This window comes from Rhinoraja longicauda, chromosome 34 (assembly GCF_053455715.1).
Source record: "Rhinoraja longicauda isolate Sanriku21f chromosome 34, sRhiLon1.1, whole genome shotgun sequence".
In the NCBI taxonomy this organism is placed as follows: domain Eukaryota; kingdom Metazoa; phylum Chordata; class Chondrichthyes; order Rajiformes; family Arhynchobatidae; genus Rhinoraja; species Rhinoraja longicauda.
In genome coordinates, this window is record NC_135986.1 from 23,252,966 (window position 1) to 23,280,633 (window position 27,668).

The 27,668-nt window shown below is 50.5% G+C and overlaps 1 protein-coding gene across 5 annotated transcripts; it reads right to left on the reverse strand.

The window, feature by feature from the left end:
• Positions 1–7,837: 7,837 nt before the first annotated feature.
• Positions 7,838–27,124, reverse strand: LOC144609371 (speedy protein A-like). 5 transcript variants are annotated; one of them, XM_078427828.1, is made up of 6 exons: positions 26,500–26,551; positions 19,552–19,800; positions 18,119–18,177; positions 14,543–14,628; positions 12,882–13,053; positions 8,631–9,059 (listed from the first exon to the last, which is right to left on the reverse strand). In XM_078427828.1, the coding sequence occupies exons 2-6, from the start codon at positions 19,769–19,771 to the stop codon at positions 8,757–8,759; spliced, it is 840 nt and encodes a 279-aa protein (XP_078283954.1). In that variant the 5' UTR covers positions 19,772–19,800; positions 26,500–26,551; the 3' UTR covers positions 8,631–8,756. The 5 variants fall into 5 exon arrangements, with proteins under 5 accessions (XP_078283953.1, XP_078283951.1, XP_078283950.1 ...); XM_078427827.1 differs by lacking the exons at positions 14,543–14,628; positions 26,500–26,551 and adding an exon at positions 27,102–27,124 and having other exon boundaries at positions 7,838–9,059; XM_078427825.1 differs by lacking the exons at positions 14,543–14,628; positions 26,500–26,551 and adding an exon at positions 26,655–26,703 and having other exon boundaries at positions 7,838–9,059.
• Positions 27,125–27,668: the final 544 nt, after the last annotated feature.

The window sequence follows — 27,668 nt, forward strand, 5'->3', positions numbered from 1 at the left end:
AAAGTTGGAGAAGTCAATGTTCATACCACTGGGCTGCAAGCTGCCCAAGCGAAATATGATGTGCTGTTCCTCCAATTTCCAGTGGGCCTCACTATGGCACTGGAGGAGGCCCATGACTGAAAGGTCAGACTGGGAGTGGGAGGGGAAGTTGAAGTGCTCAGCCACCTGGAGATCAGGTTGGTTAATGCAGACTGAGCCCAGGTGTTCAGCGAAGCGATCGCCGAGCCTGCGCTTGGTTTCGCCGATGTAAATAAGTTGACATCTGGAGCAGCGGATGCAATAGATGAGGTTGGAGGAGGTGCAGGTGAATCTCTGTCTCACCTGGAAAGACTGTTTGGGTCCCTGGATGGAGTTGAGGGGGGGAGGTAAAGGGACAGGTGTTGCATCTCGTGCGATTGCAGGGGAAAATGCCCGGGGTTGGGGTGGTTTGGGTGGGAAGGGGCGAGTGGACCAGGGAGTTACGGAGGGAACGGTCTCTGCGGAACGCAGAGAGGGGAGGGGATGGGAAGATGTGGCCGGTGGTGGGGTCCCGTTGTAGGTGACGGAAATGTTGGTGGATGATTTGTTGGATCCGCTGGGCTGGTGGGGTGGAAGGTGAGAACGAGGGGGATTCTGTCCTTGTTACGAATGGGGGAAAGGGGGAGCAAGAGCGGAGCTGCGGGATGTGGAAGTGAAAGTGAAGGTGAGAACGACCCGGGGTCTGATCGCCTGGCCCCGGGGGAGCTGAGATTCCCCCCGATGCAGGAGCTTGATCACCCCGACCGCAGAGGGCCCAACCACCGGCTACGGAAGGCTCGAGGCCCCCGACCGCAGGAGAACAAAGAAAGGAAGAGATTCCTACACTCGCCCCCCCCTGCAGGACCTATACATCAGGAGGTGCAGATCCAGAGCCAGCAACATTATGGGGGACCCCTACCACCCCAGCAACGGACTGTTCCAGCCGCTACGGTCAGGCAAACGCCTCCGCTGTCACGCTGTGAAAACGGAGAGGATGAGACGGAGTTTCTTCCCACAGGCCATCAGGACTGTCAACTCTCATATCACCAGGGACTCATTTAATTTACTGTATTAATTTATTTTTTGTGTTAATTCTCTTTCTCTATTCTGATTTGTAGTTTAGCACAATCCGCAGGCGTTGCCACTGTCATTTCACTGCACGTCTGTCATTCCACTGCACGTCTTGTGCATGTGTGTGACAAATAAACTTGACTTGACTTGAGATTGAACTTTTGTTCGCCTTCCATCACAGTGAGGAATGTGGAGGAGTCACTGTAGCGGATGTTTATGTTAAAATTTTGTGTGTCTTGTTGCTTTTTATTGGTATGACTGTGTGGCAAATCAAATTCCTCGTATATTACAAAACATACTTGGCTAATAAAGTATGATTATGACTACTACCCCCAGTAGTGCGTTCAAGGCAACCGCACTCTATGTAAAAGAGAGGGCAGGGTGGAGCAATGGTAGAGTTGCTGCCTTACAACGCTGAAACATAGAAAATAGGTGCAGGAGGAGGCCATTCGGCCCTTCGAGCCTGTACGCACCGCCATTCAATATGATCATGGCTGATCATCCAACTCAGTATCCCGTACCTGCCTTCTCTCCATACCCCCTGATCCCTTTAGCCACAAGGGCCACATCTAACTCCCTCTTAAATATAGCCAATGAACTGGCCTCAACTACCTTCTGTTGCAGAGAATTCCACAGATTCACCACTCTCTGCGCCAGAGACCCAGGTTCCATCCTGATTACGGGTGCTGTCTGTACGGAGTTTGTACGCTCTCGCCCAGCGTCGGTGTGAAGTTTGTTCGTCCTTCCCGTGAGTCACAGGGAGAACGTACAAACTCTGTAAGGACAATGCCCGCAGTCAGGTTCAAACCCGGATCTCCGGCGCTGTGAGGCAACAACTCTGCCGCTGAGAGGATGAGACGGAGTTTCTTCCCACAGGCCATCAGGACTGTTAACTCTCATATCACCAGGGACTCATTTAGCCAGAGGCATGGATAAGATGGATAGTTCCCTCATTATGGGGACCCATAAAAGCAGGGGGAATAGGCCTCAGCTATGGGGAAGAGGGGAGAGGTGGGGGGTACGGCTTTGTAATGCACTGGGGGCAATTATCAGCCCCACAAGAGTTTGAGTTGAGTTTTGAGTTTGAGTTTCATTGTCTCGTGTAACCGAGGTACAGTGAAAAGCTTTTGTTGCGTGCTAAGCAGTCAGCAGAAAGACAATACATGATTTCATATCTGAGGAAGGACGTGCTGGCATTGGAGAGGGTCCAGAGGAGGTTTACAAGAATGATCCCGGGGTTAACGCAAGAGGTAGAGTTGCTGCCTTACAGCGAATACAGCGCCGGAGACCCGGGTTCGATCCCGACTACGGGTGCCATCTGTACGGGGTTTGCACGTTCTCCCCGTGACCTGCGTGGGTTTTCTCCGAGATCTTCAGTTTCCTCCCACACTCCAAAGACGTGCAGGTATGAGGGTTAATTGGCTTGGTAAATGTAAAATTTGTCCCGAGAGGGTATAGGATAGTGTTAATGTGCAGGGATCGCTGGTCGGCGCGGACCCAATGGGCCTGTTTCCGCGCTGTATCTCTAAACTAAACTAAAAAGGGGCATTTGAAAGATCTAGGCCTGTACTCATTGGGTGCTGGAGATCCTTGAAGCCATAAGCTGAAGATGGCAATAGACAATAGGTGCAGGAGAAGGCCATTCGGCCCTTCGAGCCTGCACGCACCGCCATTCAATGTGATCATGGCTGATCATTCTCAATCAGTACCCCGTTCCTGCCTTCTCCCCATACCCCCTCACTCCGCTATCCTTAAGAGCTCTATCTAGCCCTCTCTTGAATGCCAAATGGCATTGAACCTAGACACAAAATGCTGGAGCGGGTCAGGCAGCATCTCGGGAGAGGGAATGGGTGACGTTTCGGGTCGGGACCCTTCTTCAGCTGTCAGTAACCTATCCACTTGTGAGCACCAGAATGGAAGGAATGGTACAGATGGAACAGTGAGGCATCCTGATGATTCAATCTCACTGTGTAAGGGATTACGCCAACTCATTCGCTTCAAATTTTGCTTCCCTATCCAATCGGGAATGTTCTTACAGATGTTTTAGTTTAAAAAAAAAAAAGAGATACAATGTGGAAACAGGCCCTTCAGCCCAGCGATTCCACACCGCCCAGCGATCCCCGCACATTAACACTAGCCTACACACACTGGGGACAATTTTACATTTAAATCAAGCCAATTAACCTACAAACCTCCACGTCTTTTAGAGATACAGCGCAGAAACAGGCCCTGCAGCCCACCGGATCCCCGCACACTAACACGATCCTACACCCACTAGGGTCAGTTTCTACATTTACCAAGCCAATTAACCTACAAACCTGTACGTCTTTGGAGTGTGGGAGGAAACCGAAGATCTCGGAGAAAACCCTCGCAGTCACGGGGGGATCGTACAAACTCCGCACAGACAGCGCCCGTAGTCGGGGTGGAACCCGGGTCTCCGGCGCTGCATTCGCTGTAAGGCGGCAACTCTACTACCGCGCCACCGTCTTTGGAGTGTGGGAAACCGAAGATCTCTGAGAAAACCCACGCAGGTCACGGGGTGAACGTGCAAACTCCAGCCAGACAAGCGCCAGTAGTCAGGATTGATCTCAGGTCTCTGGTGCTATAAGGCAGTAGCTTTGCCGTTGCCGCCACAGAGGGTCAGATTTACAGAGGGTCAATTAACCTACAAAGCTTTGGGATGTGGGAGGAAACTAGACCGCCCTGAGGAAAATTGACCAGCGCTCACAATAGACAATAGGTGCAGGAGGAGGCCATTCAGCCCTTCGAGCCTGTACGCACCGCCATTCAATGTGATCATGGCTGATCATTCTCAATCAGTACCCCGTTCCTGCCCTCTCCCCATACCCCCTGACTCCGCTATCCTTAAGAGCTCTATCTAGCTCTCTCTTGAATGCATTCAGAGAATTGGCCTCCACTGCCTTCTGAGGCAGAGAATTCCACAGATTCACAACTCTCTGACTGAAAAAGTTTTTCCTCATCTCAGTTTTAAATGGCCTACCCCTTATTCTGAAACTGTGGCCCCTTGTTCTGGTCTCCCCCAACATTGGGAACGTGTTTCCTGCCTCTAACGTGTCCAACCCCTTAATAATCTTATATGTTTCGATAAGATCCCCTCTGATCCTTCTAAATTTCAGTGTATACAAGCCTAGTCGCTCCAGTCTTTCAACATACGACAGTCTCTGTTGTCGAGGGCCGTGAGGTCTACCCCTCCACCAGGGGGACAGAGGACAGTGCAGTCGTACATGCCGTGCCGCGCTGTTTGCTGGTCTGCTCCACACACGCAGGCTGCTGATGGACGCAACCTCCAACGATGCACGTTGGCGTTGAACCGGCTGACCCTCAGTGCGGAGCAGGTTCAGGGCGACCCACTCTTCGCGGGGCGTAGAACGGAGATGAGGAGAAACTTTTTCAGTCAGAGAGTTGTGAATCTGTGGAATTCTCTGCCTCAGAAGGCAGTGGAGGCCAATTCTCTGAATGCATTCAAGAGAGAGCTAGATAGAGCTCTTAAGAATAGCGGAGTCAGGGGGTATGGGGAGAAGGCAGGAACGGGGTACTGATTGAGAATGATCAGCCATGATCACATTGAATGGCTAAACTGGCTCGAAGGGCCGAATGGCCTCCTCCTGCACCTATTGTCTATTGACCTCACGGCCCTCGGCAACAGCACATTGCACTGGCTACAGCGCCTGGAGGGAGTTACATAACTTCTGCTGCCTCAAACGCATGAAAAAGCAGTGCCAGGGACCTGGGTTCAATCCCGACTACAGATACTGTCTAGATGGAGATTGTATGCTCTCCCGTGACCGCATGGATTTTCCCCACTTACTCCAAAGACATACTGGTTTGCAGATTTTTTAAAGATTTTTTTTTTAGATTTAGAGATACAGCGCGGAAACAGGCCCTTCGGCCCACCGAGTCCGCGCCGCCCAGCGATCCCCGCACATTAACACTATCCTACACACACTAGGGACAATTTTTACATTTGCCCAGCCAATTAACCTACATACCTACACGTCTTTGGAGTGTGGGAGGAAACCGAAGGTCTCGGAGAAAACCCACGCAGGTCACGGGGAGAACGTACAAACTCCGTACAGACGGCGCCCGTAGTCAGGATCGAACCTGGGTCTCCGACGCTGCATTCGCTGTAAGGCGGCAACTCTACCGCTGCGCCACCGTGACCGCCGGTCCAGTAAAGATTAATTGGGTCCAGTAAAGATTTTAAATTGTCCCTCGTCTAAATTGAAGGAGGGTCTCAACCCGAAACGTCACCCATCCCATCTCTCCAGAGATGCTGCCTGTCCCGCTGAGTTACTGCAGCATTTTTTGTCTACCTTTAAATTATCCCTCGAGTGTGTAGGGTAGTGCAAGTGTACGGGAGTCGGAATGGACTCAGTGGGCCGAACTAAACTAAACAAAGAAGATTTGCAAGGATGTAGGCAGAACTGGAGGACCTGAGCAAGAGGGAGAGATTGGGCATGCTGACACTTTATTCCTTGGTGGGTGAGGGGTGATTTTATCGAGGTGTACAAGATCATGAGAGGAATAGATAGTGTAAATGCACAGAGTCTTTTCCAGAGTAGGAGAATCAAGAATCAGAGGACAGGGGTTTAAGGTGGGGGGAGAGACAAAGAGACAAATTAAGCTGCTAATAACACATATTCCCTCTATAGATTCATAGAGTGATACAGTGTGGAAAACAGCCCTTCAGCCCAACTTGCCCACACCGGCCAACATGTCCCAGCTACACTAGCCCTACCTGCCTGCGCTTGGTCTACAACCCTCCAAACCAGTCCTATCCATCTGTTTCTTAAACAATGGGATAGTCCCAGCCTCAACTACCTCCTCCGGCAGCTCGTTCCATACACTGTGTGAAAAAGTTACCCCTCGGATTCCTATTAAATCTTATCCCCTTCACCTTGAACCTATGCCCTCTGGTCCTCGATTCCCCTACTCTGGGTAAAAGGCTCTGTGCATCTACCCGATCTATTCCTCTCATGATTTTGTACACCTCTGTCAGATCTCCCCTCATCCTCCTGCGCTCCAAGGAATAGAGACCCAGCCTGCTCAACCTCTCCCTGTAGCTCACGCCCTCTAGTCCTAGCAACACCCTTGTAAATCCTTTCAGAACCCTTTTGAGCTTGACAATATCTTTCCTATAACATGGTGCCCACCAACTGAACACAATATTCCAAATGCGATCTCTATATCCATGGGCCTATCCAAATGTCTTTTAAACACCACTGGTTTATCCACTTCAACCACCAGCAGGTTTATCCACTTCAGCAGAATGTTCCAGGCACCCACTACCCTGTGTAAAAACGTGGCCCACACATCATCTTGAAACTTTGCCTCTCTCACCTTAAAGCTATGGCTTCTCGTCTCTGACTTTTCTACCCAAAGATTCTGACCATTTAACCTGCAAAAGTCCAGTACCTTAGTTTAGTTTAGAGATACTGCGCGGAAACAGGCCCTTCGGCCCACTGGGTCCGCGCCGACCAGCGATCCCCGCACACTAACACTATCCTACACCCACTCGAGACAATTTTTACATTTACCAAGCCAATTAACCCACAAACCTGTACGTCTTTGGAGTGTGGGAGGAAACCGATGATCTTGGAGAAAACCCATGCAGGTCACGGGGAGAACGTACAAACTCCACACAGACAGCTCCCGTAGTCGGGATCGAACCCAGGTCTCCAGCGTTGTATTCGCTGTGAGGCAGCAACACTACCTCTGCGCCAGAGGGTGGTGAATCTGTAGAATGCTCTGCCACAAAAGGCTGTGGAGGCCAAGTCAATTAATAGTTTTAAGGCAGAGGTGGATAGGTTCTTGATTAGTGCGGGTGTCAGGGGTTGCTGGGAGAAGGCAGGAAAATGGGGTTAGGAGGGAGAGACAGATCAGCCGTGATTGAATGGCGGAGTAGAATCGATGGGCTGAATGGCCTAATTCTGCTCCTAATCACTTATGACCTTAAATTCTGGTTAGAGTCCCAATCAATTCCCTCACCTATCAAGACATTCTTGCCATAGAGGGAGTACAGAGAAGGTTCACCAGATTGATTCCTGGGATGGCAGGACTTTCATATGAAGAAAGACTGGATAGACTCGGCTTGTACTCGCTGGAATTTAGAAGATTGAGGGGGGATCTTATAGAAACTTACAAAATTCTTAAGGGGTTGGACAGGCTAGTTGCAGGAAGATTGTTCCCGATGTTGGGGAAGTCCAGAACAAGGGGTCACAGTTTAAGGATAAGGGGGAAGTCTTTTAGGACCGAGACGAGAGTGGTGAATCTGTGGAATTCTCTGCCACAGAAGGTAGTTGAGGTCAGTTCATTGGCTATATTTAAGAGGGAGTTAGATGTGGCCCTTGAGGCTAAAGGGATCAGGGGGTATGGAGAGAAGGCAGGTACGGGATACTGAGTTGGATGATCAGCCATGATCATATTGAATGGCGGTGCGTACAGGCTCGAAGGGCTGAATGGCCTACTCCTGCACCTATTTTCTATGTTTCTATGAGTGAAACCTATGCAAGTCTGGTTTTACTGTGGAAGATGAATGCATTCGACTAGAGCGAAACACGAAGTGCTGGGGGAACTCAGCGGGTCAGGCAGCCTCTCCGGAGGGAATGGACAGGTCGGGACCCTTCAGGTCGGGACCCTTCAGGTCGGGACCCTTCAGCTCATTCTACTTTGTGTCAACTCCGATCGCCGATTAACTGAGAGCTTGGTGCTCACAAGAGACGCCCACGCATTCATGTTGCAATCTTTATTCTTTACATTATATATTCTCATTTCCACAGCAATAAATAGACGTACAATTGCAAACAAATGCTTCTGAACATTTGAGTGTAACAAGTTCCAATAGCAACAACTCCCTTCCCCGTCTGGCTGCTTAACACAGCGATGGGAGGAAGAGGGGAAAAAAAAACATAAAGTGCGTCAGGTCATAAAATGCAGAGTAGGTTTTAAGGTAGATGTCCCTGCTCTTGCACACGTCAATAGAGCCAACATTAGGCGGACATGTTAAACCGCTTGACTAATTCCACCTGCAGTGTTGTGCATGCCCGATCACTGCCTCGTGTAGGGGGAAAGCACTGAAATGCTGACGCAGTTACCAACCACACCTCCCACTGCTGCATCCCTGCCTTCCCAAAACACTACAGTGGTCCACATTGTAGCACCAACTGCCATTGAAACCCTGGAGGCAAGCACAGAGCTCAGAGCCCCCAGTCACCAATAAACGCGGGCAACACTCTAAGAGGCGGGAGGTTTCAGGGTGGAGTGAGGTGACTCTAGGAGACAATCGAGAGACAACGCCCGTGAGATCTTAACTAGAACCGGGGGAATCAGTGCAATTCATTCCAGTGCTCGAACAAGACAACAGTCACTGACTCGAGCAATCCTTCGCTTCAAAGAGGATTGGTTGGATTCTGGCAAAACTCAACGAGAGGGGAGAAAAACAAAAAACGCACAGGAAAGTAGTCAGTAGATGTACCTGCGAGTATTCAGTCTGTGATCTAGCGTTAGTCAGGAAAGGACAGAGAGTGGGGCACGTTGCTGTTATCTGCACATGCCGTCAGCTGGAACAGTCTTTCCCGAACTAGAAAACATCACCAAATTTGTGTTGAGGCAGGTTTCAAACGCAAGCCTCTTTGGTGTCACGGTCTCCATTAAGACTCGTCCCGCGTTCAAACCCCTATTGAGGTCGTACCTTCTCTGCCATTGCCTGCCAACGTGGCCGGAGACAGGATGAAGAGATCTTGGGGCCAGTCGCTGTCGAACAAGGGCAGGCTTTCTGGAGAGGACGAGGAGTCCAGATCTAGTCCCAGGTAGCAGCGGGAGCGGGTGCAGAGGGTGCAGAAGGGAGGTGTCCCGTTGGGGCCCGGTGGCGAGGGCACCATCTCTTTCTGAAGGTAACTCCGAGTGGCACCGCTGTGGTGGGCAGGGCGTTCTCGGTGCCACGTGTAGTGAGAAGGAATCGCGGCGATCACCTGAAATAGACAAGAGTCAGAATCAGGTCACAGAACAGCACAGGTACAGCAAGCAGGCAGTGAAGAAAGCTAATGGCATGTTGGCCTTCATTACGAGAGGATTTGAGTATAGGAGTAAAGACCCGCATTAATAGACAATAAGTGCAGGAGTAGTAATAATCTTATACGTTTCGATAAGATCCCCTCTCATCCTTCTAAATTCCAGTGTATACAAGCCTAGTCGCTCCAGTCTTTCAACATCTGACAGTCCCGCCATTCCGGGAATTAACCTAGTGAACCTACGCTGCACACCCTCAATAGCAAGAATATCCTTCCTCAAATTTGGAGACCAAAACTGCACACAGTACTCGAGGTGCAGTCTCACTAGGGCCCTGTACAACTGCAGAAGGACCTCTTTGCTCCTATACTCAACTCCTCTTGTTATGAAGGCCAACATTCCATTGGCTTTCTTCACTGCCTGCTGTACCTGCACGCTTCCTTTCAGTGACTGATGCACTAGGGCACCCAGATCTCGTTGTACGTCCCCTTTTCCTAACTTGACAGCATTCAGATAATACTCTGCCTTCCTATTCTTACCACCAAAGTGTATAACCTCACACATATCCACATTAAACTGCATCTGCCATGCATCCGCCCACTCACACAACCTGTCCAAGTCACCCTGCAACCTCATAGCATCTTCCTCACAGTTCACACTACCACCCAGCTTTGTATCATCTGCAAATTTGCATTCTCTGTCTATCTTCTGCAGTTCCTTCTTACACATGGAGGAACACAGAACCACAGATGCCGGTTTACACAAAAGGACACAGGGCTAGAGTAAGGAGTATCTCTGGAGAAAATGGTTAAGTGACGTTTTGGGTCAGTAGCCTTCAGATGTAGACGCAAAGGAACTGTCGATGTTGGTTTATAAAAAGAGATAGTGGTGGAGTAACTCAATAGGTTAGGTAGCATCTGTGTAAAACAATGGATAGATGATATTCTGGATCAGGACCCTTTTTCAGACTGAATGTTAGGGGGTGGGGGGGAAAAGCAGGAAAAGAGAAGAACAGGGCAAAGCCTGGCAGGTAATAAGTGGAGTAGGAAGGAACTACAGATGCTGGTTTAAACTGAAGAAAGACACAAAATGCTGGAGTAACTCAGCGGTACAGGCAGCATCTCTGGAGAGAAGCAATGGGTGACGTTTTGGGTCAAGGCCCTTTAGACTGATGTCAGGAGTGTGGGCTTTTCCTACACATACTCAATGTTCATACCCCTGGGGTGTGAGTTGCCCAAGCGAAATATGAGATGCTGTTCCTCCAATTTGCGTTTGGCCTCACTCTGACAATGGAGGAGGCCTCGGGCCGAAAGGTCATTGCGGGAATGGGAGGGGGCATTAAAGTGTTCAGCAACCAGGAGATCAACCTACCTGATCTCCCAGTTGCTAAACACTTTAACCCGAAACATTACCCATCCTGTATCTACAGGGATGCTGCTGACTTGCTGAGTTACTCCAGCACTTTGTGCCTTTCTTCGGTATAAACCGGCATCTGCAGTTCTTTCCGCCACGGAGGGATATGGATCATTTACAGGCAGTTTGAACTTGGCATCATGCTCAGCACGAACGTTGTGGGCCGAAGGGCTCTATGTTCGAGATCCAGGGTCTCAACCCAAACCATCAACAAACCATCTTTTACTCCAGGGATGCTGCCTGACCCGCCGAGTTATTCCAATAATCTGCGTGTATTTGCCGTATAAACCAGCATCTGCAGTTCCTTCCGACAAAAGGGTACAAAGTGCTGGAGGAACTCAGCAAGTCAGATTGAAGGAGGGTCCGACCAGAAACATTGTCTGTCCATTTCTCTCCGTAGATGCTGCCTGACCTGCTGCCTGATCTAGCACTGTGTTTCTAGCTCAGTATTCCACACCAGCGATGATAATCCACTGCCTGCAATCAATGTCTTTAAGAGACTACATAAGGTCATACGTGATAGGAGTAGAATTAGGCCTTTCAACCCATCAAGTCTACTCCACCGTTCAATCTAGACACAAAAGGCTGGAGTAACTTGGCAGGTCAGGCAGCATCTCTGGAGAGAAGGAATGGGGGACGTTTCGGGTCAAGACCCTTGTTCAGACTGGTCAGGGGAGGGGGCGGGACAAAGATAGAATGTGGTTGGAGACACTAAAACCAGTGGGAGAACTGGGAAGGGGAGGGGAGAGAGAGGGAAAGCAAGTTAGAGAAGTCAATGTTGATACCGCTGGAATTTAGAAGGATGAGAGGAGATCTTATCGAAAGGTATAAGATTATTAAGGGGTTGGACACGTTAGAGGCAGGAAACATGTTCCCAATGTTGGGGGAGTCCAGAACCAGGGGCCACAGTTTAAGAATAAGGGGTAGGCCATTTAGAACGGAGATGAGGAAAAACGTTGTCAGTCAGAGTTGTGAATCTGTGGAATTCTCTGCCTCAGAAGGCAGTGGAGGCCAATTCTCTGAATGCATTCAAGAGAGAGCTAGATAGAGCTCTTAAGGATAGCGGAGTCAGGGGGTATGGGGAGAAGGCAGGAATGGGGTACCGATTGAGAATGATCAGCCATGATCATATTGAATGGTGGTGCTGGCTCGAAGGGCCGAATGGCCTCCTCCTGCACCTATTGTCTATTGGGGTGTAAACTACCCAAGCAAAATATGAGGTGCTGTTCCTCCAATTTGCGCTGGGCCTCACTCTGACAATGGAGGAGGCCCAGGACAGAATGGTCAGACTGGGAGGGGGAGTTGAAGTGCTCAGCCACCGGGAGATCATGTTGGTCAAGGCGGACCGAGCGAAGGTGTTGAGTGAAACGATCGCCGAGCCTGCGCTTGGTCTCGCCGATGTAGAGAAGTTGACACCCGGAACAGCGGATACAGTAGATGAGGTTCAATCGTGGCTGATCTTTCTCTCTCTCCTAACCCCATTCTCCCGCCTTCTCCCCATAACCCCTAACACCCATACTGATCAAGAATCTATCTATCTCTGCCTTAAATATACCCATTGACAAGGCCTCAACAGCCTTCTGTGGCAAAGAATTCCACAGATTCACCACCTGCTGACTAAAGAAATTGCTTCTCATCTCCTTCCTAAAGGAATGTCTTTTAATTCTGAGGCTGTGCCCTCTAGTCTCAGACTCTCCCATTAGTGGAAACATCCTCTCCACATCTACTGTATCCAAGCCTTTCACTATTTGGCAAGTTTCAATAAGGTTCCCGCCTCATCCTTCTAAACTCCAGTGAGTACAGGCCCAGAACCTTCAAAAGCTCATATGTTAACCCACTTATTCCTGGCATAATTCTTGTAAACCTCCTACTGACCCTATCTAGAGCTAGTCCATCCTTCCAGGGGTATGGTGTCCAAAACTGCTTACAATACTCTAAATGCAGCTTTAGAGAGGCTCAGCATTACATCCCTGTTTTTGTATTCTAGCCACCTTGAAATAAATGCTAGCATTGCATTTGCCTTCCTTGCTACAGATTCGACTTGCAAATTAACTCTTTGGGAATCTTGCACCAGCACTCCCAAGTCCCTTTGCACCTCTGATGTCCGGATTCTCTCCCCATTTGGAAAAAAGACGACGCCTTTAATCCTACCGCCAAAATGCACGACCCCACACTTTGCCACACTATATTCCATCTGCCACTCTCCCTGCCCACTCTCCCGACCTGTCCAAGTCCCTTGCTTTCCCTACACCACCTGCCCCTCCACCTATTTTCGTGTCATCCACAAACCTGGCCACAGGGCCTTCAATCCCCTCAGCCGAATTGTTAATTAACACAGGCTGCGGCGACCATTACCGACGTCGGAAGCTCACCTGCTCGCAGCAGTGGCGGCTCACGGCTGCCCTGTAGTTCATCTGAGCCCAGAGGTCCAGCCGGAGTTTGAGGAAATTCGGGACAAGCTTCCGCCAGTTCTCGCCCAGCGCCCACGGGAAGATCTCGTACTTGTACTGCTCCTCGTCCTCCTCCATGTCGTTCGCCAGGTACCTGCGGGACAGAGCGGATCACAATGGCCTGGTGATGTCTCGGAGTGGCACAAGTTTATAGGTTCTGGGAGCAGAATTAGGTCATTGAATGAGAGGCAGTGAGTGAGTGAGTGAATACTTTATGTCAAGTCAGTGAAAATTCTTTGTTTTGCATACGAGGGCGTGCAGCGTAGGTTCACTAGGTTAATTACCGGAATGGCGGGACTGTCATATGTTGAAAGACTGGAGCGACTAGGCTTGTATACACTGGAATTTAGAAGGACACGTTAGAGGCAGGAAGCATGTTCCCAATGTTGGGGGAGTCCAGAACAAGGGGCCACACAGTTTAAGAATAAGGGGTAGGCCATTTAGAACTGAGATGAGGAAAAACTTTTTCAGTCAGAGTTGTGAATCTGTGGAATTCTCTGCCTCAGAAGGCAGTGGAGGCCAATTCTCTGAATGCATTCAAGAGAGAGCTAGATAGAGCTCATAAGGATAGCGGAGTCAGGGGGTATGGGGAGAAGGCAGGAATGGGGTACTGATTGAGAATGATCAGCCATGATCACATTGAATGGCGGTGCTGGCTCGAAGGGTCGAATGGCCTCCTCCTGCAGCTATTGTCTATTGTCTACCCGATGTATGCAAAGAGTCGCCACATAAAGGGCGCTGACAAAGTATCCTGTGCTCCTTTGTTCTCTCTCTCCCCCCCCCCCCCCCGGCGATCCTCCCCATGCTGGGTCCTTCTTTGTTCCCCCCGGCAGATCCCCCATGCCGACCCGTCAAGTCGGCACGGTGGCGCAGCGGTAGAGTTGCCGCCTTACAGCGCCGGAGACTCAGGTTCGATCCTGACTACGGGCACCGTCTGTACGGAGTTCGTACGTTCTCCCCGTGACCTGCGTAGGTTTTCTCCGAGATCTTCGGTTTCCTCCCACACTCCAAAGACGTACAGGTTTGTAGGTTAATTGGCTGGGCAAATGTTTTTTTTTTTAAATTGTCCCTAGTGTGTGTAGGATAGTGTTAGTGTGCGGGGATCGCTGGGCGGCGCGGACCCGGTGGGCGGAAGGGCCTGTTTCCGCGCTGTATCTCTAAAATCTAAAAAAAAAAATCTAAAAAGTCTACTCCGCCATTCAATAATGGCTGATCTATCTCTCCCTCTCAATCCCATTCTCTTGCCTTCTCCCCATAACCCCCGACACCCTTATTAATCAACAATCTGTCCATCTCCACCGTAAAAAGATCCATCAACTTGGTCTCGACCCATTCCTTTTCTCCAGAGATGCTGCCTGTCCCGCTGAGTTACTCCAGCATTTTGTGTCCATCTTCAAATTATACTTGAGTTTGACTTGATTGTATTTATGTGCAGTATAATCAGATTGGGTAGCAGGCAAAACAAAGCTTTTCTCTGTACCTCGGTGCAGGTGAGAATAATAAACCCAACCCTAACATGGCAGGCCTGCCTCGGCAATGGGAGCCGAGATCCACCCGCCAGCGCTCACACTTTATATACTTACAACGCCACAAAGAAATTTATCCTCGAGTATTCGCTTGTGTGAAGGACTGCCCGTTTGAAGTAAGTCAGGACCATGGCCATCAAATACTGAAAGAGAGCAGGGCTGTCAGATAACGAGCAGAGGAAAGAACTGCAGGTGCCGGTTTAAATCGAATATAGACACAAAATGTTGAACTCAGCGGGACAGGCAGCATCTCTGGAGAGAAGGAATGGGTGACATTTCCAGTCGACCCGAAACGTCACCCATTCCTTCTCTCCAAAGATGCTGCCTGTCCCGCTGAGTTACCCCAGCATTTTGTGTCTGACAGATCAAGAGGTGGATGAGATGAGTGTAAACTCTCACCCTCTCACCACCCCCCCCCCCCCCCCACCACCTGTCCAACACCGGTAGCTAGGGTTGCCAACTTCCTCACTCCCAAATAAGGGACAAAGGGTGACGTCACCGCCCCACGTGACCTCACCCAGCCAGCGGCCACGTGCTCCCCGCTCCACCAATGGCGGCCGCCCGGGCTGGGAGGCGGGTTGCTATGCAACCTCCGTCAGGCGGCGCCCGGGCCTACACTGTCCAGGACAACAGATTGCAGCTAATTGTGGACATAGCCCAGACCATCACGCAAACCAACCTCCCTCCCTTCGACTCCATCTACACCTCACGCTGCCTCAGCAAGGCCAGCAGCATAATCAAGGACCAGTCTCACCCCGGTCACTCCCTCGTCTCCCCTCACCCATCGGGCAAGAGGTACAAAAGTGTGAAAACACACACCTCAGGGACAGTTTCGTCCCGGCTGTGATCAGTTAACTGCCCCATCCTGTCAACAATTAGGGAGCGGTCCTGAGCTACTATCTCATTGGAGACCCTCGGACTATCCTTGATCAGACTTTATTTTGCACTAAACGATATTCCCTTTATAATGTAAGAAAATAACTGCAGATGCTGGTACAAATCGAAGGTATTTATTCACGAAATGCTGGAGTAACTCAGCAGGTCAGGCAGCATAGAAACATAGAAAATAGGTGCAGGAGTAGGCCATTCGGCCCTTCGAGCCTGCACCGCCATTCAATATGATCATGGCTGATCATCCAGCTCAGTAACCTGTACCTGCCTTCTCTCCATACTCCCTGATCCCTTTAGCCACAAGGGCCACATCTAACTCCCTCTTAAATATAGCCAATGAACTGGCCTCAACTACCTTCTGTGGCAGAGAATTCCACAGACTCACCACTCTCTGTGTGAAGAAATGTTTTCTCATCTCGGTCCTAAAAGACTTCCCCCTTATCCTTAAGCTGTGACCCCTGGTTCTGGACTCCCCCAACATCGGGAACAATCTTCCTGCATCTAGCCTGTCCAACCCCTTAAGAATTCTATAAGATCCCCCCTCAGTCTTCTAAATTCCAGCAAGTCAAGCCTAGTCTATCCAGTCTTTCTTCATATGAAAGTCCCGCCATCCCAGGGATCAATCTGGTGAACCTTCTCTGTACTCCCTCTAAGGCAAGAATGTCTTTCCTCAGATTAGGAGACCAAAACTGCACACAATACTCCAGGTGCGGTCTCACCAATGCCCTGTACAACTGCAGTAGAACCTCCCTGCTCCTAAACTCAAATCCTCTTGCTATGAATGCCAACATACCATTCGCCTTCTTCACTGCCTGCTGCACCTGCACGCTTGCCTTCAATGACTGGTGCACCATGACACCCAGGTCACGTTGCATCTCCCCCTCTCCTAATCGGTCACCATTCAGGTAATACTCTGCTTTCCTGTTCTTGCCGCCAAAGTGGATAAAAGCATCTCAGGAGAGAAGGAATGGGCGACGTTTCGGGTCGAGACACTTCTTCAGACTCACCCGAAACGTCGCCCATTCCTTCTCTCCTGAGATGCTGCCTGACCTGCTGAGTTACTCCAGTATTTTGTGAATAAATTCCCTTTATAATGTATCTGTACACTGTGGATGGCTCGATTGTAATGTAGTCTTTCCACTGACTGGTTAGCATGCAACAAAATATTTTCACTGCACCTTGGTAGACGTGACAATAAACTAAACTAATATGTGTGGACACGTCTTATTTTTAAATAGAGCGTGGTGTGCTTCGAACATGCTGCCAGGGGTGGTGATTGAAGCAGATACATGAAGCATTTAAAAAACCACTAGACCAAGTGGACCCGTTGGGCCCAAACCTCTCCTGCATTGGTACAGCACCCTCTCCCCCCCCACCTCCACCCTGACTCCGCCCCTCCCCATCCCCCTCAACCCCCCTTATCCTCCCTCCTCCACCCCCTCCCTCCCTCCACCCCCCTCCCTCCCTAGGAGATAGATTTAAACTTTAAAATGTGAATAACTTTAAAAATATAACACCGATTTCAATGAAACCTCTTCCATTAGCACCAAAGGAACGACGGTGAGTAAGTTGGGCCTAAGATAGTCGAGCTATAGTGCACCGTTTTGGCTGCAAACAGGAACAAACAAACAAAAGAGTTTTAGTATATAGATTGGACAGGCAGGCAGGAACTGGAGGGGTACAGGGTACGTGGGGCTAGATACGTGATGGCGTTGGCACAATGTTCGGCACAGACTTTGTGGCTTGAAGGGCCTGTGCCACGTTCGCATCGATCCCCTAATGTGCCGGGGTGGGTGGGGGTGGGGGTGAGAAAGAGGGGCCGTGACTCCTTGTTTCTGGAACAGTGGCACAGCGGTAGAGTTGCTGCCTCACAGCGCCAGACACCCAGGTTCCATCCTGACCACAGGTGCTGTCTGTAGAGTTCGTATGCTCTCCCTGTCACCTGCGTGGGCTTTCTCCGGGTGCTCCGGTTTCCTCCCACATTCCAAAGATGTATAGGTTTGTTGGTTAATGGCTTTGGTAAAATGCGTGTGTGTGTGTGTGTGTGTGTGTGTGTGTCTGTGCGTGTGTGCGTCTGTCTGTGCGTCTGTGTGTGCGCGTCTGTGTCTGTCTGTGCGTGTGATAGTGTTTAGGAAAATAACTGCAGATGCTGGTACAAATCAAAGGTATCACAAAATGCTGGAGTAACTCAGTGGGTCAGGCAGCATCTCAGGAGAGAAGGAATGGGATATAGGAATGGAATATAGGATAGTGTTAGTGTGTGGGGATCGCTGGTCGGCGCAGACTCGGTGGGTTGAAGGGTCTGTTTCCGTGCTGTTTCTCTAAACTAAACACATGACAATAAAACATTCTTGACTCTATTACCAAAAGCACTGCGTTCCTTTTCCCTAAGGAAGGAAGGTGATGAGGGGGAAAATGCCATTGCACAGATGGCTGTGTTACATCTCAGAGCTATACATAGGCACTCAAGGCCAGAACTGACCTGCGTAGGAAGGAAATCCAGATGCTGGTTTAAACCATTGACACGAAAAACCGGAGTAACTCAGCGGAACAGGCAGCAACTCCGGAGAGAAGTAATGGGTGACGTTTCAGGCCTGGTCTCGACCCGAAACGTCACCCATTCCTTCTCTCCGGAGATGCTGCCTGTCCCGCTGAGTTGCTCCAGCTTTTTGTGTCTATCTTCGGGCAGAAATGGCCTCCTTCCTATATTCCTAATGAACTATTAGATTTATGAACAATTACCTTGTCTGCAATTCTACAGCAACTGTCCATCCACAGGAAGTCCTGAATCACATCGTCATCTGCAAGTAACAGCGGTGTGGTTTAGAATACAACAGTAATTGCTGGTCAACAGAGATTTGATGCAGAACATTAAACCCATTAGGTGACTCACGGGGATCATCAATTAACACCCATCTTCAGAGTGCGAGACTTCAGAAGAGTAAGAATCCAGAGCAGCAAACACCAGCGTGCGGGACGGTGGCGCAGCGGTAGAGTTGCTGCCTTACAGAGCCAGCGACCCAGGTTCAATCCTAACCACGGATCCTAACCAAGTCTTTTCCAGGTGAGGCAGAGGTTCACCTGCACCTCCTCCAACCTCATCTATTGCATCCGCTGCTCCAGATGTCAACTTATTTACATCGGCGAAACCAAACACAGGCTCGGCGATCACTTCGCTCAACACCTGCGCTCGGTCCGCGTTAAACAAACTGATCTCCCGGTGGCCGAGCACTTCAACTCCCCCTCCCACTCCCAGTCTGACCTTTCTGTCATGGGCATCCTCCAGTGCCATAGTGAGGCCCACCGGAAATTGGAGGAACAGCACCTCATATTTTGCTTGGGCAGCTTGCAGCCCAGCAGTATGAACATCGACTTCTCCAACTTTTGATAGTTCCTCTGTCCCTCTCTTCCCCTCCCCCTTCCCAGTTCTCCCTCTATCTTCCTGTCTCCACCTATATCCTTCCTTTGTCGTCGTCCCCCCCGACATCAGTCTGAAGGGTCTCGACCCGAAACGTCGCTCATTCCTTCTCTCCCGAGATGCTGCCTGACCCGCTGAGTTACTCCAGCATTTTGTGGAATAAATACCTTCGATTTGTACCAGCATCTGCAGCTATTTTCTTATACTAACCACGGATGCTGTCTGTAGGGAGTTTGTGCATTCTCCCAGTGACCTATAGACAATAGACAATAGGTGCAGGAGGAGGCCATTCGGCCCTTCTAGCCAGCACCGCCATTCAATGTGATCATGGCTGATCATTCTCAATCAGTACCCCGTTCCTGCCCTCTCCCCATACCCACTTACTCATCCACTCCCGACACGAGGGGAATTTTTTTTGAAGCCAATTAACCAATTTGAAGACACAGATACCCCTAATTCCTCACCACTAATTCCCCATTTACTGCTGTCCACACTTAAATCCCATTTACTGGTGCTCTCCCCTAAATCTCCATTTACTGGGGTGGGTAAACCTACGTGGGTTTACCCCGAGACCTTCGGTTTCCCCCCACGCTCCAAAGACGTACAGGTTTGTAGGTTAATTGGCTTGGTATAAATGCAAATTGACCCTAGTGTGTGTGGGGTTGTGTTAATGCGCTGGTCGGTGTGGACTCGGTGTCCGCGCTGTATCTCTAAGCTAAACTAAAATTGAGAGGAATAAGGAATTTACTCAACATACCAAGCAGCTTAAGGAAGGCGTCCAACTCTTGGTGTTTTATTACAAATGGAGGCTCTTTTGAAAGTTTCGACATCTTGCTGCCTTCCCCTTCACCCCTCTCCTGTAACCGCTGCTTCCGAGGCACCAAGTCCAGGCTCTGACGCGACAATTTCGAAACACCTGGCTTCACCTGGATGGTGACCGAGGAGTGATTCTGTGCGGGGGTCTGGTGGTGCCTCATGATGGTAAACGAAGGCAGTCAGGGGTGGTCTGTTGGGAAGAGAAGCAACATCAGGTCACGATTACAGTTCTTGAGCCAGAGTGATACAGTGTGGAAACAGACACTATGGCCCAACTTGCCCACACCGGCCAACGTGCCCCAGCTACACTAGTCCCACATGCCTGCATTTGGTCCATATCCCTCCAAACAGGTACAGCAGGCAGTGAAGAAAGCCAATGGAATGTTGGCCTTCAATACAAGAGGTGTTGAGTATAGGAGCAAAGAGGTCCTTCTGCAGTTGTACAGGGCCCTAGTGAGACCACACCTGGAGTACTGTGTGCAGTTTTGGTCTCCAAATTTGAGGAAGGATATTCTTGCTGTTGAGGGCGTAGGTTTACTAGTTTAAATCTTTTCCCCTTCACCTTAAACCAACGTACTGTGGACCTCGATTCCCCTACTCTGGGCAAGAGACTGTGCATCTACCAGATCTATTCCTCTCATGGTTTCATACACCTCTATAAGATCACCCCTCATCCTCCTGCGCTCCAGGGAATAGAGTCCCTTCCTACTCATCCTCCCCCAATAGCTCACACCCTTTAGTCCTGGCAACATCCTCGTAAATCTTCTCTGCACCCTTTCCATCTTGACAGCATCTTTCCTATAACCCAGAACAAAACACAATACACTAAATGCAGTTTCACCAACGTCTTATACAACTGCAACATGACCTCCCAACGTCTATAGTCAATACTCTGACTGACGAAGGCCAAGAACCATGCACCTGTACTCCTAGATCTCTCTGCTCTACAACATCCCCATAGCCCTACCATTCACTGTGTAGGTCCTGCCCACGTTAGACTTCCCAAAATGCAATACCTGACATTTCTCAATTAAATTCCATCAACCATTCCTCAGCCCATCTGACCAATCGACCAATTTTTCACAACCATCTTCACTATCTGTAACTTACTATCCGAGTTACAGCTCCTTCGTTCAGCTAAACCAAGTGTAGACTAAGTGCAAAGCACCAAGTGCTGGAGGAATTCAGTGGGTTAGGCAGCATTTGTGGGGGGGGGTGGACAGACATAAGTGAAGCAGTGAAGCGAAAGTATAGGAAGCAACTGCAGGTGCAGGTTTAAACCAAAGATGGACAAAAAGATGGCGTAACTCAGTGGATCAGAGCATCTCTGGAGAAAAGGCATAGGTGACGTTTCGGGTCGAAACCCTTCTTCAGACTAAGAGCCAGGGGAAAAAAAAGGCAGAAAAGGTATACCTCATTATCGTAACAACTATTGTATCCGCTGTTCCAGATGTTAACTTCTCTACATCGGCGAGACCAAGCGCAGGCTCGGCGATCGTTTCACTCAACACCTTCGCTCAGTCCGCCTTAACCAACCTGATCTCCCGGTGGCTCAGCACTTCAACTCCCCCTCCCACTCTGACCTTTCTGTCCTGGGCCTCCTCCATTGTCAGAGTGAGGCCCAGCGCAAATTGGAGGAACAGCACCTCATATTTCACTTGTGCAGCTTACACCCCAGCGGTATGAACATTGATTTCTCTAACTTCAGATCGTTCCTCTGTCCCTCCCCAGTTCTCCCACTTTCTTTCTGTCTCCCACTACATCCTATTTTGCCCTGCCCCCTCCCCTGACATCAGTCTGAAGAAGGGTCTCGACCCGAAACATCACCCATTCCTTCCCTCCTGAGATGCTGCCTGACCCGCTGAGTTACTCCAGCATTTTGTGATACCTCGTTATCAACTACTCCTCAGCCAACAATGAACCATTGTACATTTCCTTGATCAGCGTCTGCTTTGATCTGTCCTTTTCACACCTTACAAGCTCTTTGCACCCTTCTGAATCTCTAATTTCCCTCTCCCCTGACTGTCAGTCTGAAGCAGTCCTGACCCGAAACGTCACCTATTCCTTCTCTCCAGAGATGCTGCCTAACCCACTGAATTACTCTGGCATTTTGTGGCTGTCTTCAGTGTAAAACAGCATTTGCAGTTCCTCCTTACACTGTGAGAAAGTTTTTCACTGTACCTCTGCACACGTGACAATAATAAACGAAACTAACTAAACTAAACAACGTGTCTGAAGAAGGGTCTCGACCCGAAATGTCACCCATTTCTTCTCTCCAGAGGTGCTGCCTGCCCCACTGAGTTACTCCAGCATTTTGTGCCTATCTTAAACTAAGCAACGTAATGGGTCAGGAAAGACCAACAGTACGCACACTGAAGTAGACACAAAATGCTGGAGTAACTCAGTGGGTCAGGCAGCATCTCTGGAGAGAAGGAATAGGTCGCGACCCTTCTTCAGACTACGTTTAGGGTCGAGATCCTTCTTCAGTCTGAAGGTGGTTTCTCGACCCAAAACGTCACCAATCCCTTCTCTCCAGAGATGCTTCCTGACCCGCTGAGTTACTCCAACATTTTGTATCTCTCTCATCCTTGTCTCGCTCCTTGTGTACGTTCATCTCTGACCATTGCCCGACCATCAGCATATCAAAACCCCTCCGGCCTGCATTCAAGGTTTCCAACCCAAAACATCACCTGTACTTTCTCTCCAGAGATGCTGCCTGACCCGCTGACTAACTTCAGCATTTCGTGTCTACCTTCATCTATGACCTGCCATGCTTTGTCCTTTCCTACCCCCCACCCATGCAATGTTTAAACAAAACATCACCTATCCATGTTCTCCAGGGACGCTGCCTCACCCATTGAGTTACTCCAGTATTTTGTGTCTCTCTTTGGTGTAAACCAGCATCTTCAGTTCCTTGTTTCTATGTTTTGGGTCACAAACCTTTTCCGCTTGCAGTAAGGGAAGAAAGCTGGAAAAGAGAGGTTGGGGGGTGCGCCTGGTAAGTGATAGGTGGTTACAGGCAAGGAGGGATAGATTGTCGACGGGTGAAGTAAGGGACAAAACTGGACGGGAGAAGGAGACAAGAGGGTGCCAGATAAAACAAGGAGCTAAATGTAAAGTCATAGGGAGTGACATAGATGGAATGGGAGGAAGGGGACCAGGGCAGGAGGAAATAGGGACGTGATAATAGGAAAATTCTAGGCACGAAGGGGAGGGAAGGGGACAAAAGGCAGAGGAAAGGAAGAGGAAGAAGGATTCTGTAAGAAAATAACTGCAGATGCTGGTACAAATCGAAGGTATTTATTCACAAAATGCTGGAGTAACTCAGCAGGTCGGGCAGCATCTCAGGAGAGAAGGAAAGGGTGACGTTTCGGGTCGAGACCCTTCATCAGACTGAAGAAGCGGATGCAATAGATGAAGTTGGAGGAGGTGCAGGTGAACCTCTGTCTCACCTGAAGGAGGTGCAGGTAGATAGGTTAGGCATAGAACCTTTCTCCCTCCCAGGGTGGAAATGTCCAACTCTAGAGGGCAAGGCAATAAGGCGTGAGGGAGAAAGTTAAATGGAGACACGCAGGGGAAGTTTTTCTACACAGAGGGTAGTAGTGGGTACCTGGAATTCATTGCCGGGGGTGACGGTGGAGACAGATGCAATAGTGGCACCCAACAGGCTTTTAGATAGACACATGGAAGTGCAAGGAATAGAGGGGTACAGATCATGCACAGACAGATAAGATCAGTTGGCATCACATTCAGCACAAACAATAAGTTCCAAAGGCCCATTCCTGCGTTGTAAACGTTGCGATAGTCCCTGTCTCAACTACTTCCACTGCCAGCTCAGCCACACACCCATTGTGTGGAAACGTTTCCCCTCAGATTCCTATTAAATCCATTCCCCTTTCACCTTAAACCTATGTCCTCTGGCCCTCAATTCCCCTACTCTGGGCAAGGGACCCTGTGCGTCTACCCGATCTATTCCTCTCATGATTTTTATACACCTATGTGCCAAATCTATTCTGCGTCTAAATCTTGGAACTTCCACTCTGTAGGTGCTCCTTCACTAGTTAGTGAAGGTAATTCAACCACCTTCTGAAGGGCAGCCAAGGAAGGGAAAAAATGCTTGGTTAGGCCAACAAAATCTCAATTCCAAAAGATGAAAGCAAGTAAAAACCCACCTCAAATTTAAAGTTAAACAACAGGTTGCTCCAGCACTTTGTGACCTATCAGGTTAGGCAGCATCTCTGGAGGACATGGATAGGCAACATTTCAGGTCAGGATCCTTCTTCATAGGGGGAGAAGGGTCTGAAGAAGGGTCTCAACCCAAAACATCGCCCATTCTTACTCCAGCACTTTATGTGCTTGCATTGGGCAGTAAATGCTTGCTTGGCCAACATCTCAATTCCAAAAAAAAAAGAAAATCCACCTCAAGCTACCAAATTAAAGTTACATAAGCAGACACAAAACGCAGGAGCAACTCAACAGGTCGGACAGCATCTCTGGAGAACGTGGATAGGTGACATTTCAGGCCAGACTGATTTTAGAAGGATCTGAAGGGTACTGACCCAAAACATCACCCGTCCACAATCTCCAGTGATCGTAGAGTCAGACCGTTCTCGAAATAGGCTCTTCGGCCCAACCTGCCCATGCCAACCAACATGTTGCTGGAAATTGGAGGAACAGCACCTCATATTTCGCCTGGGCAGCTTGCAGCCCAGCGGTACGAACATTGACTTCTCCAACTTTAGATAGTTCCTCAGTCCCTCTCTCCCCTTCCCAGATCTCCCAGTCTTCCTGTCTCCACCTATATCCTTCCTTTGTCCCGCCCCCCCTAACATTAGTCTGAAGAAGGGTCTCGACCCGAAACGTCACCCATTCCTTCTCTCCTGAGATGCTGCCTGACCTGCTGAGTTACTCCAGCATTTTGTGAATAAATACCTTCAACATGTTTCATCTACACTAATCCCACCTGCCTACATTTGGCCCATATCCCTCTAAGCCTATCCCATCCACATACCTGTATAAATGTTTCTTAAAACATTTAAATAATTCCTGCCTTAACTATTTCCTTCAGCAGCTCATTCCGTACACCCACCACCCTTTGTAAAAAAAAACCAATACCACTAATTTACTCCAGCACCTTGTCTCATTTCAATGGGCAGTAAATGCTGATTTTGCCAACAGCATCTCAATTCCAAAAAAAAAAAGAAAGAAAATCCACATCATTTTAAAGTCAAACAATGCTGCAGTTTAGGCAGTAACTGATAAGGAGTCAAAACATCTAAGAGCAGTTGCAAACTCCTCATGGAGTCAGTCATAGAGTGATATAGTGTGGAAACAGGCCCTTTGGCCCAACTTGCCGACGCATCTCAGCTACACTAGTACCACCTGCCCACACTTGGTCCATATCCCTCCAAACCCGTCCGATCCACACACTTGTTTCTTTAAACGTTGAGATAGTCCCTGTCTCAATTACCTCCACTGCCAGCTCAGCCACACACCCGTTGTGTGGAAACGTTTCCCCTCAGATTCCTATTAAATCTTTTCCCTTTCACCTTGAACCTATGTCCTCTGGCCCTCGATTCACCTACTCTGGGCAAGGGACCCTGTGCGTCTACCCGATCTATTCCTCTCATGATTTTTATACACCTCTGTAAGCTCACCCCTCATCCTCCTGCGCTCCAAGGAATAGAGTCCCAGCCTGCACAGCCTCTCCCTACAGCTCAGACACTCTAGTCCTGGCGACATCCTGGTAAATCCTAGTCAGAAGAAGGCTCTCGACCTGAAACGCCACCAATTTCCTCTCTCCCGAGATGCTGCCTGTCCCGCAGAGTTACTCCGACATTTTGTGTTCTACCTTCGATTTAAACCAAACCAGCGTCTGCAGTTCTTTCCTACACACCCTGGCAAATCTTCTCTGAACCCGTCCCAGTCTACTCAACCCCTACAAGATTTTTCCCCCCGCTTTTTACTGCACAACCGCCCACAGCGCTGGGCTATCTGGTGCATTTTTACTTTAGGAAACACCCCGCTGGAAATAGAAAAGTATAAATATATAAATATAGAAAATAAGTGCCCTTCGAACCATTCATTGTGATCATGGCTGACCATCCACAATCAGTAACCTTCAATAGACAATAGACAATAGGTGCAGGAGGAGGCCATTCGGCCCTTCGAGCCAGCACTGCCATTCAATGTGATCATGGCTGATCATTCTCAATCAGTACCCCGTTCCTGCCTTCTCCCCATACCCCCTGACTCCGCCATCCTTAAGAGCTCTATCTAGCTCTCTCTTGGATGTATTCAGAGAATTGGCCTCCACTGCCTTCTGAGGCAGAGAATTCCACAGATTCACAACTCTCTCGACTAAAAAAGTTTTTCCTCATCTCCGTTCTAAATGGCCGACCCCTTATTCTTAAACTGTGTGTGGCCCCTGGTTCTGGACTCCCCCGACATTGGGAACATGTTTCCTGCCTCTAACGTGTCCAACCCCTTAATAACCTTATACGTTTCGATAAGATCCCCTCTCATCCTTCTCCCCATATCCCTTGATAATGCTGGCCCCTAGAGCTTTATCTAACTCTCTTTTAAAATGGGACAACCTTGGTTGTTGTTCTTTCTTTCTCTCTCTCTATCCCCCCCTCCCCCTCCCCCTCCCCCTCCCCCTCCTCTCCTCCTCCCCCTCCCCCTCCCCCTCCTCTCCTCCCCTCCCCCTCAGGAAGGTCCAGTGTGGACCCTCCAACTCACACAGTGAGCACTCCACCCGCATGCTGCAGCATCAGCACCCATCCTCCATCCTCCATCCCCTTCCCCCTCTTCATTTTCCATCCTCCATGCCCTGGCTTGACTTGACTGGAGGCCGCGGGCTCGTCGCCATCACCTGGCGGCCGCTCACCTGAGGGAGGGGAAGGCGGGAGGCACGTGCCGCACCTGCCCCCTCGCCCCTCCCGCGCTTAATACTGACGCGTCACCGCCCCTCCCCACCTGCGTCATCGCCCCGCCCGTCCGTCGGCGCTCCTCCCCGCCCCTGCCATATCGCCCCGCCCTTACGTCGGTGCTCGCCCCTCACGTCATCGCCCCGCCTCTCCGTCGGCGCTCCTCCTCGCCCCTGACGTCATCGCCCCGCCTCTCCATCGGCGCTCCTCCCCGCCCCTGACCTCACCGCCCCCCCCCCCCCCCGGCCCTGCGTCACCGACTCTCCCCGCCCCTGCCATATCGCCCCGCCCCTCCGTCGGCGCTCCTCCCCGCCCCAGCGTCACTGCCCCTCCCCCCTTCCCTCAGCTCTCCACCCCTGACCTCCGCCCCTTCCCCGCCCCAGCGTCATCGCCACGCCCCTACGTCGGAGCTCCGCCCCGCCCCTGACGTCACCGCCCGTAACGTCACCTCCCCTACCCCCACCCCCCCAGGTGGGCGGCCGCGCCCTAACTCATAAGTCATCGCCCATGACGTCACCACCCCTACCAGGAGGGCGCCCCGCCCCGACTCACACGCCCCTACCTCCGCCCCTACGTCGGTGCTCCAACCCGCCCTCACGTCGCCGCCCCTTCCATCTCCCCGCCCCTGACTTCACCGCCCATGACGTCACAGCCAGGAGGGCGCCTCGCCCCAACTCAATGGCCATCGCCCCTCCCCAAGCCCCAACGTCGGCGCTCCTCCCCCTCACGTCAGCGCCCCGCCCAACCCCGCCCGGCCTTTCGCCTCCCCGTATGTCATCGCCTGACGACACCACCCGATTCCCCGCGCCTGACGTCACCGCCCGTGACGTCACCGCCCCGCAGGAGGGCACCCCGCATCAAAGTCGTCGCCCCGCCCCCCTACGTCGGCGATCTCCCCGCCCCATCTCAAAAGTCATCGCCCCGCCCCAACGTTATCACCCCGCCCAGGCTGCGTCATCGCCACGCCTTTCCCGACCCTCCCCTCCCCCTGTCCCGCCCCCCTTCGACACTGAACACGTCTGCGTCCCGCCTGCACGTCAGCGTTCCGCCGCTACGTCAGCGTCCCGCCCCACGTCAGCGTCCCGCCTCCTCCCCAACCAGTGACAGGCGGCGTGTGGCGACGTTGCCT